Genomic DNA, 14,071 nt, shown 5'->3' on the forward strand with positions numbered 1-14,071 from the left:
CTGAACAGACTGATCAGTAGAAATGAAATTGAAGAGGTCATAAAATCACTCCCTACAAATAAAAGTCCAGGACCAGATGGCTTCACAGGTGAATTCTATCAAACATATAAAGAGGAATTGGGGCCCATCCTCCTTAAACTCTTTCAAAAGGTTGAAGAAGAAGGAATACTCCCAAAGACATTCTATGAGGCCACCATCACCCTCATTCCAAAACCAGACAGAGATATCACCAAAAAAGAAAACTACTGGCCAATATCATTGATGAATATAGATGCAAAAATTCTCAACAAAATCTTAGCCAACCGAATCCAACAACATACCAAAAAAATTATACACCATGACCAGGTTGGGTTCATCCCAGGTTCACAAGGGTGGTTCAACATACACAAATCAATCAGCATCATACACCACATTAACAAAAGAAAAGTCAAAAATCATATGATCATCTCAATAGATGCAGAAAAAGCATTTGACAAAGTTCAACATCCATTCATGATCAAGACCCTCGCCAAAGTGGGTATAGAGGGAACATTCCTGAATAGAATCAAAGCCATTTATGATAAACCCACAGCAAATATAATCCTCAATGGGGAAAAACTGAAAGCCTTCTCACTCCAATCTGGAACAGGACAGGGATGCCCACTCTCACCACTGCTCTTCAACATCGTTTTGGAAGTCCTACCCACAGCAATTAGACAAACCAAAGAAATAAAAGGCATCCATATAGGAAGAGAAGAGATCAAACTGTCACTGTATGCAGATGACATGATACTATACCTAGAAAACCCCAAGGACTCAACCCCCAAATTCCTACAACTGATTAATAAATGCAGCAAAGTGGCAGGATATAAGATTAACATTCAGAAGTCAGTTGCATTTCTGTATACCAGCAATGAAACATTAGAAAAGGAATTCAAAAAAACAATACCTTTTAAAATTGTACCTCACAAAATCAAATACATCGGAATACACCTGACCAAACAGGTAAAGGACCTATATGCCGAGAACTATAAAACCTTAATCAAAGAAATCAAAGAAGATGTAAAGAAATGGAAAGATATTCCATGTTCCTGGATTGGGAAAATCAATATTGTGAAAATGGCCATACTACCCAAAGCAATCGACAGATTCAATGCAATCCCTATCCAATTACCCAGGACATTTTTCACAGAACTAGAACAAACAATCCAAACATTTATATGGAACCACAAAAGACCCAGAATCGCCAAAGCAATCCTGAGAAACAAAAACCAAGCAGGAGGCATAACTCTCCCAGACTTCAAGAAATACTACAAAGCCACACTCATCAAAGCAGTGTGGTACTGGTATCAAAACAGACACACAGACCAATGGAACAGAATAGAGAATCCAGAAATAAACCCTGACACCTATGGTCAATTAATCTTTGACAAGGGAGGCAAGAACATAACATGGGAAAAGGAAAGTCTATTCAGCAAACATTGCTGGGAAACCTGGACAGCTGCATGCAAAGCAATGAAACTAGAACACACCCTCACACCATGCACAAAAATAAACTCCAAATGGCTGAAAGACTTAAACATATGACAGGACACCATCAAACTCCTAGAAGAAAACATAGGCAAAACACTCTCTGACATCAACATCATGACTATTTTCTCAGGTCAGTCTCCCAAAGCAATAGAAATTAGAGCAAAAATAAACTCATGGGACCTCATGAAACGGAAAAGCTTTTGCACAGCAAAGGAAACCAAAAAGACAACAAGGAGACAACTTACACAATGGGAGAAAATAGTTTCAAATGATGCAACTGACAAGGGCTTAATCTCTAGAATATACAAGCAACTTCTACAACTCAACAGCAAAAAAGCCAATCAATCAATGGAAAAATGGGCAAAAGACCTGAATAGACATTTCTCCAAAGAAGATATACAGATGGCCAACAAACACATGAAAAAATGCTCAACATCGCTGATTATAAGAGAAATGCAAATCAAAACTACCTTGAGATACCACCTCACACCAGTCAGAATGGCCATCATTAATAGATCCACAAGTAACAAGTGCTGGAGGGGCTGTGGAGAAAAGGGAACCCTCCTGCACTGCTGGTGGGAATGTCAACTGGTACAGCCACTATGGAGAACAGTTTGGAGATACCTTAGAAATCTATACATAGAACTTCCATATGACCCCGCAATCCCACTCTTGGGCATCTATCCGGACAAAGCTCTACTTAAAAGAGACACATGCACCGGCATGTTCATTGCAGCACTATTCACAATAGCCAGGACATGGAAACAACCCAAATGTCCATCGATAGAGGATTGGATTTGGAAGAAGTGGTATATATACACAATGGGATACTACTCAGCCATAAAAAAGGATGACATAATGCCATTTTCAGCAACATGGATGGAACTAGAGAATCTCATCCTGAGTGAAATGAGCCAGAAAGCCAATGACAAATACCATATGATATCACTTATAACTGGAATTGAATATCCAGCACAAATGAACATCTCCTCAGAAAAGAAAATCATGGACTTGGAGAAGAGACTTGTGGTTGCCTGATGGGAGGGGGAGGGAGTGGGAGGGATCGGGAGCTTGGGCTTATCAGACACAACCTAGAATAGATTTACAAGGAGATCCTGCTGAATAGCATTGAGAACTATGTCTAGATACTCATGTTGCAACAGAACAAATGGTGGGGGAAAAACTGTAATTGCAATGTATACATGTAAGGATAACCTGACCCCCTTGCTGTACAGTGGGAAAATAAAATAGAAAAAATAAATAAAATAAAAGAAATATCCTTTCCTCTGAAGAAAAAAAAATCCTAATTGAAGGACACTAATAGACAGTATATATACTGTATTTTATCCAAATGAGGTATAATTAACTTCCTTGATTTGAACCATTTATAAAACCCTAAGAACTATGCAATAAAGCATGTGGGTCTATTTTCTGTGTGTGATATTTGGTTGCTGGCAGATTTTAAGCCATATTTTTTGTGTGTCTTTTTTGCCATTGTTGCCGCTGTTGCTCTTTTGGTGTTTGGGGGCAGTTGCCATTTTTAATTTTTTAAAATTAAAGTATGATTGATTTATAATGTTGGGTCATTTTCTGCAGTACATCAAAATGACCCAGTCATACATATATATACATTCTTTTTCTCATATTATCTTCCATCTCTTCTATCCCAAGAGATTGGATATAGTTCCCTAGACAATCTATACAGTAGCATTAAGCTATACATTTCTCTCTTCCCCTCCGGCTCAAATTGTGGGCAAGTTTATAAGTTCCAGGTCCCCCTTCCTTTGGTGATGCTGGAAAATTCAAACCAAGCCACCTTGAGCACACAGGCAGGAACTCTCACTCAGAAATTACACTCTTGCCACAATTAAAAAAAGTTTTTTAACCCTCAAACAGGCCACTTTTCTTGAACTCTTCAGCCATTGCAAACTCACTTAGAGGACCTTTCCTGCACTCCCCAGACAGGAAGATCTTCAGCTGAGGAGTAAAACCTATTACACCCTCTTGTATGTGTGGCATTGTCCATCACACCATCCAAGCCAAATCTGGCATGGGAGTCTGTGCTATTTCTGCAGAGTGTCCAGTGTAACAAGTGAGGCACTGGGACAATGACCACCACCATCAGAGGTCTTTCTGCTCATGCTGCAGCTTGCTCCCTCGCTTTGTTGCCTGATGGCACACACACACATTGGCAACTGCCTCCTGGCAAGCTTGTCCTTCAGACTGTGCTGCACTGAGCTGCATACATTGAGCCCTTCCAATCCTCTCTTAGAGGTGTAGCTAATCTAGCATAGAAGTTTCACTAATTATTTGGCCATTTGAGACAAGAGTTTGGGATTGTGTCTTCCCTTAATGTGGCCCTGGGTATTGTGTCTCAGTCCAGACCTGTCTGTACATCTTCAAATAAACCTATGGCTGACACTAGGGTCAGGGGACTGACTAGCTATGTGTTTCAAGCATGCAGTGGCCAACATGGGTGCTCAGGGGAAAGAGGATACCCTGTGGAAGATATAGGTACCTTATGTGGTTGCTCATGAGGGTGGAAGGTAGAGGATTGTGATAGAGGGAGAAGGGGAAAGAGAGAGGAGGTGGGAGAGAAAAGAAGAGAAGAAAAAAACTGGTATAGTGTATTTTCTGTCATCTGCATCATAAAAAGACCAAAAACATTAAACACCACTGCTGCCACCATTGCCCATGCCTTTGTTACAACAAAGAACTAGATCCTTGTGATTATAGGGAGAAACATCCATGACACCTATGTAGTACAATGAAAGAGTTATGTCAAACCCGATTTATGCACATATATAAAGCCTGCAAAACATACCTCAATTTGGACTAGCCACTTTTCAAGGGTCCACATGAAACTAAACGGTACAGAAAGGCACTCTCCTGTACCCTGTGAATACTCTCACTGCTCAGATCCAAACCTGAGTTCACTCCTTTTACCTCAAGACCAATTTAAATGAGAATACTCTGCTCAAGTGTAAAAAAAAACAAAACAATAATGCGTGTACCTCTATCTTGTTGGTAATTGTGTAGATGGAAATTTGAAGGCTACAGAGCACATAGCTAAGAGCCTGTCACAGGAAAACCTTGATGAAGCCTGTGATATTATGGCTACCCTCTTCATCAGCAACATGATCATAATGATGACATGTAACATCGTAGTTTTTTATGGCCACCTGGTGGTATATGGGAATTCCTGGGCCAGGGAATGAATATGGGACACAGCTGCATTTAACCTACTTAGCCAGCCCAGGGATCGAATCTGTGCCTCCACAGTGACCTCAGCCACTGAACCTGGATTCTTAACCCACCGTGCCACAGTGGGAACTCCTCCAAGATGATCTTGGAGTGCTTAAAGGATGGTTCAAAGAGATCCACTGCCTCCTCTCTTGTGGATGATGCTTATGGATGCTAGAATGGGTGATGGAGGAGAGAAGAATTCTGAATGCGAGTTCTGAAATCCCCAGGAGAAAAACAGAACATAGATTTCATCAGCTACTGAGCTGAAACTAGGATATCAGTGTCCTCCCACCCAACTACCCCATACACTCTCCTTGTCTTGATGAGGAAACAATTCCCAACAGTCCCTCCCCCATCCACCACCTCCCTGGGTACTCACTGGTCCATGTTGTATCTTTGCTGCATCATGACCTAGGAGTTTGGATCCACTGCCCTCTTCTGCCTGATGAATAATGAGGGCAAAGGCTCTGTCCTCAGAACTGAGGAAGACGTACATAGGCATGAATCCCCTTATGCAGATAATGACTCTGGGAGGAGAAGATACATATAAAACCTGCCTGAGAATGGTACCCTGAAAGGCTGGAGACACTGGCTAATTATTACTTACTCCTACATTGCCTTAAAAACTCAATGCACAGAGCTCCTCATTAACAAAGTTGGTCCATGTTATCCCAGTCTCTGAGGACCTCCTAATATTAACAAAAGAAGAAAACAAAATGTATTTTGAGCATTCTGGAGCCTTCCTCTCCTCAAGAGAATGCTCACCTGTACTCTTTCAATGTACAGATTGAATTGCATTCCAACTTCAAGCATCCTAACTTAACGTGCAGCCTCTTTTTAAAAATTTCATGTATGACTTTTTGACTTTGACATCCCCAAATCCATTGTGTCAATCCAATAAATTAAGGATAATTGTATAACGAGCTCTGAAGTTACTTCTCTTTTCTTAGTTAGGGTTTATGTCTCTAAGAGGAACATTCTAGTCCCCTTTTTAGGGATTTTTGCTCATTTAAATGATGGCTCAAGTTGTAATTTTTCTCTTTAATTGATGGATGTTGGTATATTAGAAAACTATGGACTTTATACACGTATTTATAAGTTGCTACTTCTCTTAAAGAAACCAGAGTATCTAACAGATGCCAATCAAGGTGTCAGCTAGAGCTGCAGTCCTCTCAAAGTTTCACTGGAAGAAGAATTATTTTCAAGCCTGCTCATGTAGCCTTTGGAAAGATGGAGTTCCCTGTGAGCTGTGGACCAGAGGCCTTCCTCCATTCTTTGCCTCATGGATCTCTCATGGGGAAGCTCACACTTGCCAGTTGGTTTCCATCAAATGAAGCAGACAAGGAGATGGAGAAACAAGGGTCAGAAAGAGGAGAGGCAGTCTTTTTGCACCCTAATCTCAAAAGTGATATCCCATTAGTACTGCCCTATTGAAAGGTTTGAAAACAAATCTCTAGTCCCATGACACACTCAAGACATGAGTTTCCACCGTAGCATGAATAGAGGAGCGGGAGGTTATTGGGAGCACATTAGAGCCTGCCTACCATGCAGCTTCATCTTTATCAGGACATTGGTCTCTAAGCACCACAGGACACTGGAGATATCTCTCTGCTTCTCAACATTGTCCTAAACTCATTACACCACAACTGTCTCAGCCAAGTTTCCCTGTTGAGAAGAACTGGCATATGGGTAGAAATTGGCTCTGATTTGGTATTTCTGCAGACCTCACCATGTTGTTTCAGGATAGGCAGTTTGAAAAAGCCAACTTAATTTTTCTTCCATCACCAAGGTCGCACCATTGACAGCCACAGCCCTTCTGTGCCTCAATACAGCAAAAATCCCTAGGGGAATCCTGATTTTTCTCATTGGGAAGAGCGCATCCTGTTCCAGAATTTATTTTCCTTAGATTGATTTGTATTAACAGAGATTTAAGTATATGTGCTATGGGCCTGTTAATTTTTTTCCATTTAATAAAGTGAGTAGTAGGGGAATGATCCCTTGCAACACTCCACATTCTACTAATGTGGTCCTCCTGATGCAGAGGTCTCTGGAGGAGGAATTTTGAGATTAATTTGTCATTAACTGGCATGTGGACAATGACATCACTGAGATTGTAAAGTAGGAGTATCTCAGCCCCTGTAACCCCACAATGATCAACAATTAGACAGCTATCCATGTACAAAAACAACTCTGGAAGAGGTCAGGGGTCCACATGGGAAACTTCAGCAACAGAGTAGAACCAAACTGAGAATAGCTGCATGAAAAGGAAGGAAGCGGTACAACCACTATGGAGGACAGTATGGAGGTTCCTAAAAAATCTAGCTATAGAACTACCATGTGACCCAGCAATCCCACGCCTGGGTGTTTATCTACGTAAGTCAGAAAAAGACAAATACCATATAATATGATATCACTTATATGTGGAATCTAAATAAACCAAACTCTAGAAATAGACAGTAGAATGGTGGTTACTAGGGACTGCGGGTGGGGGAGATGGGGAGATGTTGGTCAAGGGGTGCAAACTTTCAGTTAGAAGATGAATAAATTCTGGAGATTTAATATACAGCCTGGTGTCTATAGTTAACAATACTGTATTATATACTTGAAAGTTGCTAAGAGAGTAGGTCTTCAATGCTCTCACCACAAAAAAAGATATCTTTTAAATCATGTGTGACATGATGACAGTGTGAGTTAACTCTATGGTGGTAATCACCTTGTAATATATAATATAATAGTATCCAATCAAGACACTGTACATCTTAAACTTACAATTGTATGCCAGTTATATTTCAATAAAGTTGAAAAAAGGAATACATCAAGCTAGGATACGTGAAGATAATGATATCTGTAATTATTTAGTTCATAACATAGGAATATTGTCTGTTTAATCCCAGAATGCTTTCAGCTAAATATCATTAAAAATGAAGCCTTAAAGGCCCTGGGAATTATGAAAATACATCCCAGTACACTCAGCTAATTAGTTGTAGGAGCTAATGCCTCAAGTCAAATTTCAGCCTGTGAAGCCCGTGCATTAAAACTATACAATGGCCTGTTAATATATTAATTATAACAAGTTGCCCTTATTGATTGACTGCTACATACTGAATGCATAGTGTTCTGATTAATACATTTCATTGTATCTTCTCAACCGGCCTCTCAGTTAAGTGCTCTTATTATCTTAACTCTACAGATGCGGAACTTAAATAGAAATATGTTCTATATCATACGACACAAGCTCATAACTTTGGGTTACTTATGAATTACTTAAATGCATATTTAAATTAACTTCCTTAATGTTATAGTAGGATGGACCATTTGGTAGGAAACTACCATTGGACTGGTCCGTGACATACACTGTATAAAATTATTGTATGGCCTTGGAAGATAAGCACTATTGCACTTAATTTACTGCTGAGAATTCTGAGGTGCAGAAAACCATTTTGAGGAGTTCCCTTGTGGCACAGAGGGTTAAGGACCTGGCATTGTCACTGCGGCAGCTTGGGTAGCTGCTGTGGCTTGTGTTTGATCCACGGTCTGGGAAATTCTGCATGCTGAGGGTGTGGCCCCCCAAAAAGTTGGCATTGCCAAAACATCAAATTTTTGTGCCCATATTAGGGTGTGGAGTATTCCATATCCCACATTCTTTCAATTATCTATGTTTCTTATTCTAATCAAATATTGTCACACCACACCTCATGGCTATGTGAAACTTTCAGTCTTTTCCCATGCTTAATGTTAAGCCATCATTATCACCCTTTTACATTTAAATCTAAACAAAAGAACAAAATGCTACCTCTGAGGGGAGTGTACAATTTGACATTAAAAGGCAACATAGATTTCTCACTTACCAAGGTTCTTTGGCTATCACTTAAATTTGCATCAGTAGATAGCAAATAGAGTAATGTAGTAATTTGTACTGGGTGATAGTTCCCCACTAAATTCTATGGCTTCATCATCTGTCAAGTTCATTCCTTTCTTCAAATCACCAGTTTTGTATTGATGTAGTTGGTAGGTGACTTACTTACACTTAAAAAGCAGAGTAAACTAAATTAGTTGTTGATAGATCTTCAGAGAATGAATATTACTACATATATATATATAGCAATATGACCCAGTTATATATATATATATATATATATATATATATATATATATATATATATATATACACACACTTTGTCTCACATTATCCTCCATCATGGTCCATCAAATCGATTAGATATGTAGTTCCCTGTATAGCAGAAATAGACAGAACATTGTAAATCAATTCTAATAAAAAAATTAAGAGGAAACTATTGTGATGTTGATAAGGAAAGATGGATTATCTTTTTTTTTTTTTTTGTCTTTTGTCTTTTTTTTTTGTTATTTTTGTTGTTGTTATTGTTGCTATTTCTTGGGCCGCTCCCGCGGCATATGGACGTTCCCAGGCTAGGGGTCGAATTGGAGCTGTAGCCACTGGCCTACGCCAGAGCCACAGCAATGAGGGATCCGAGCCGCGTCTGCAACCTACACCACAGCTCACGGCAACGCCGGATCGTTAACCCACTGAGCAAGGGCAGGGATCGAACCCGCAACCTCATGGTACCTAGTCGGATTCGTTAACCACTGCGCCACGACGGGAACTCCCTGGATTATCATTTTGAAGAACACAAATGAAGCCCAAAGACTGATTTATTATGACAGAATATAGGGAAGGTTGGGAACAGTGAAGTCCTAACCAGCCTGTTACCAGTGAAAGAAAAAGAGCTCACCTTTGCTGCCAACAAGGCCCTTTACTACTTATGGTAAAGTAAAGGAAGACAAAGTTTAATTTATTTATGACAAATTTTGTAACTTAATAATCTTCAGACACTTTTAGAGCTACATATCAACTGGAAGTATACCAGGACTTAAATCTGTTCTACAACCTTTATCAACGGTAGGTACTTAAAGACATTTCTATTTTTTAATCTCATCTGTCAACATTTCAACTGCACACGACTCATGGCATAGATTTCTCCCCATGTTATGGTTGATCATTCAAGGGTCTATCAAGAAAAAGACAAGCTATTTATTCCAGTTAAATGAACTGAGCGTAGAGAATTGGTTAAATAGCTGCAACAGGACAGTCAAAAAAATGGAACTGTGTGGTTAACAGATAGAAGCCAATAAATACCAAGGGCTTAGGGGTAGAAAAAGAGTAGTGAACTTAACTCTTGATTGGGGTAAATGAAACTTACTAAGCATTATTTAAAGTATATAAGAAGAAAGCCATATGGAAGATAGAGCAGTGATTTCAAAAGAACCACCCTGGTATCACAAGGTAAGTGTAGAAGGGTGATTTGGGGGCAGAGAGACAGTACCTTAATGACCAGCACAAATGAAGATCTTATGATATTGAAGGGCAATGTATTAGAGGACATTGCCTAGAGTCGTAATAAGCTCTTTTGTAACTTATCCTTTCGATCTTGATCTCTTGAGACAATGACAACTAAACCTTTCCAAGTGCTTTTAAAAACTCCTCCTACCTAGATACACACCAGTCCAACTAAATCAGGATCTCTGGTAATGAGACCAAGTCCTCAGTATGTATAAAACACTCAGGGGATTCCATAAAATCCATACTTGAGGACCAGTGAACTGCATGCTCAGCCATTACGTGAATAAACAGATTTGACAGATGCAAAAGTTTTCTGGAAAAGAAACAGTAATAATGGAAAAAGGTGAAAACATTCAGTATGTAAAAGAGAGTTGTACATTTCTTCTGGATACCATGGTATTTGAGGGGAACCTCTTATGCATTCATTATGATGTACAATGGATCCCAGAATATTCCCACAATCCAACTAAAAATGAGTCAAAGGAAGTAATATCCACTTTTGAAACATAGAGAGGACTGAAACAACAATGTGACCAAAGAAGCAGTATTCATTGGTCTGCAAGTTTAGTTTTGCTCATTTTTTCAATCTATATTTCAAAAAGATTTTCCCACAAGCTGGTATTAAGTTGTTCTGTGAAGGATCCTCCATAGAGCCCTCTTTATGTCCCTGTTCCTCAGGCTGTAGATGAAGGGGTTCAGCATGGGGGTGACCAAGGTGTACATGACTGAGGCTTCCATGTCCTTCTTGGGAGATGGCGACAATGCTGATCCAAGGTAACCACCAATAGCTGTTCTATAAAATAAGCAAACAACTGACAGATGGGAGCCACAGGTGGAAAAGACTTTATACTTTCCAGCTGATGAGGGGACTTTCCAAACTGATGAAACAATTTTATAGTAAGAGAAAAAGATCCCTGAGATAGGGAGAAAACCAGAGATGGTGCCAACAAAATACACAATAATGGTGTTGGTGAAAGTGTCAAAACAGGCAAGTTTGAGGAGTTGAGAAGAGTGACAGAAGAAGTTTGAAATTTCCACATCCTTAAAGCAGGCAACTTGTAGGACAAGCACATTGTGCAGCTGAGAGTCCAAAAGACTAACAAAAACAGACACCCAAACTAAGAAGCAACAGAGGCATGGGCTCATGATGCCTGGGTAGTGCAGTGGGTGGCAGATGGCCACAAACTGGTCATAGGCCATCACAGTCAGAAGAGTACTATCCATATATCCAAAAAGGATCACAAAAGACATCTGTGTCAGGCAGCCCACATAGGAGATGACTCTGCTGTGAGTCTGGATGTTCACAATCATCCTGGGGACAGTGGTGGAGATGAAGCCCATGTCAGCCAAGGACAGGATGGAGAGGAAGAAGTACATGGGGGTGTGGAGGTGGGAGTCAGAGGTGATAGCCAGGATGATGAGCAGGTTCCCCAGCATGGTGACCAGGTACATGGACAGGAACAGCCCAAGGAGGAAAGGCTGCAGGTCTGGATCCTCTGAGAGTCCCAGGAGGAAGAAGTTAGAGACACTTGTTAGATTTTGTGGTTCCATGTGTGTGGACACATTTGGAACAAGAAAAGAGGGTTGGAAGAAAGGAAACAAGCAAGTGGGCATGCAGCACGATTTCCATATTTTGAACTCAAGCAAATCCCAAAAAAGTATTGACACTTGGGGTCTTTGACTACAGAAAATTTCTCAGCATGTTCAATGCTATCTTCTTGGAAATCTTTCCTCATTTGTTTGTTATTCACCTCTACGTATACACACTTACTTTTGAAACACTCGACTGAAGGTTAACAGAGGAGCAAGAAAATTAGAAATAATAAATCTACAATCATGGTAAAAACATCTACTTCTTTAAGAAAGAAATAGAAATGCAAATCAAAACTACCATGAGATACCACCTCACACCAGTCAGAATGGCCTTCATTAATAAGTCCACAAATAACAAGTGTTGGAGGGGTTATGGAGAAAAGGGAACCCTCCTGCACTGTTGGTGGGAATATAAACTGGTACAGCCACTATGGAGAACAGTTTGGAGATACCTTAGAAATCTATACATAGAACTTCCATATGACCCTGCAATACCACTCTTGGGCATCTATCCGGACAAAGCTCTACTTAAAAGAGACACATGCACCCGCATGTTCATTGCAGCCCTATTCACAATAGCCAGGACATGGAAACAATCCAAATGTCCATCGACAGATGATTGGATTCGGAAGAAGTGGTATATATACACAATGGAATACTACTCAGCCATCAAAAAGAATGACCTAATGCCATTTGCAGCAACATGGATGGAACTAGAGAATCTCATCCTGAGTGAAATGAGTCAGAAAGACAAGGACAGATACCATATGATATCACTTATACCTGGAACCTAATATCCAGCACAAATGAACATCTCCACAGAAAAGAAAATCCTGGACTTGGAGAATAGACTTGTGGCTGCCTGATGGGAGGGGGAGGGAGTGGGAGGGATCGGGAGCTTGGGGTTATCAGACACAACTTAGAATAGATTTACAAGGAGATCCTACTGAGTAGCATTGAGAACTATGTCTAGATACTCATGTTGCAACAGAACAAAGGGTGGGGGAAAAATGTATGCATGTAAGGATAACTTGATCCCCTTGCTGTACAGTGGGAAAAAAATAAATTAATAAACATCTTAAAAAAAAGAAAGAAATAGAGTACAATAATACCCTTCATGCTTTAACATAAAAATACTAATAATTTTAAACATTAAGAAGCAGTTAAAAATAGTATATTCAAACACAGTGATTGATATTCTCTTCATTTAGAATATTGATAAACACTCTATAAAAGGCGAGCCTGGGTGTTCCCATTGTGACTCAGCGGAAACGAATCTGACTGAAAGTATAAGTTTGCAGTTTTGATCCCTGGCCTCGCTCAGTTTGTTAAGGATCAGGCATTGCAGTGAGCTGTGGGGTAGGTCACAAACACGGCTCAGATCCCGAGTTGCTGTGGCTGTGGCATGGGCCAGCAGCTACAGCTCCAATTCAACCCCTGGCCTAGGAACCTCCATATGCTGTGGGCATGGACCCTGAAAAAGCAAAATAAATAAATAAACATATTAAAATAAAATAAAAGGCAAAGCTGTGTCATCTGCATTCTAAATTAAAGTGCTGCAAAAATGAACAGCCCAATCAAAAAGAAGGTTAGAAGCCCTAAAGACATTTTTCCAAAGAATTCTTAGAGATGGCCAAGAAGCATGTGAAAAATATAAGGCAAAACCACAAGGAAGTATCACCTCACACTGGTCAGAATGTCCATCTTCAGAAAGTCTATATGTAATAAATGCTGTAGAGGGTGTGAAGAAAAAGGAGCCTCCTACACTGTTGGTGGGAATGTAAATTGGTACAACCACTGTGGAGAATAGTATGGAGGTTCCTCAGAAAACTAAAATCGAACTACCATATATGATCCAGCAATTCCACTCCTGGGCATAAAAATCTGAAAAGATGAAATCTCTAATTCAAAAAGATACATGTACCTCAGTGTTCATAGCAGCACTGCTTACAATAGCCAAGAGATGGAGACAACCCAAGTGCCCATCAACAGGCAATCAGTTTAAGAAAATGTGATATATATATATATATATATATATATATATATGTGTGTGTGTGTGTATGTGTGTATGTGTGTGTGTGTGTGTGTGTCTATGAATATTATTCCACCATGAAAAGGAATGAAGGATTTCTCATTGTGCCTCAGTGGGTTAAGGACCTGACATAGTATGCATGAAGACACGGGTTTGATTCCTGGCCTCGCTCAGTGAGTTAAGGACCTGGTGTTGCTAGAACCTGCATCGTAGTTCACAGATGTAGCTAGGATCTGGTGTTGCCAGTGGCTGTGGCACAGGTTGCAGCTGCAGCTCCTATTAGACCCTTAGGCCGGGAATTTCCATTTGCTGCAGGTTTGGCCAGAAAA

General features: G+C 40.0%; 1 protein-coding gene across 1 annotated transcript; it reads right to left on the bottom strand.

Annotated features, from left to right (window-relative positions):
* Positions 1-10,738: 10,738 nt before the first annotated feature.
* LOC110259175 (olfactory receptor 7E24-like) lies at positions 10,739-11,668 on the bottom strand. The gene has a single exon (XM_021082504.2). The coding sequence runs from the start codon at positions 11,666-11,668 to the stop codon at positions 10,739-10,741; it is 930 nt and encodes a 309-aa protein (XP_020938163.2).
* Between the last annotated feature and the right edge of the window lie 2,403 nt (positions 11,669-14,071).

The sequence above is a fragment of the Sus scrofa genome, chromosome 2, assembly GCF_054392235.1.
Source record: "Sus scrofa isolate SSC_HxYL_T2T_F1_AM1 chromosome 2, Sscrofa_HxYL_maternal_Yorkshire_Landrace_v2.0, whole genome shotgun sequence".
Taxonomy (NCBI): domain Eukaryota; kingdom Metazoa; phylum Chordata; class Mammalia; order Artiodactyla; family Suidae; genus Sus; species Sus scrofa.

What these genes read in the sequence shown, in the direction of transcription:
- LOC110259175 (XM_021082504.2), bottom strand. Translation starts at nt 11,668, where the DNA reads ATGGAACCACAAAATCTAACAAGTGTCTCTAACTTCTTCCTCCTGGGA.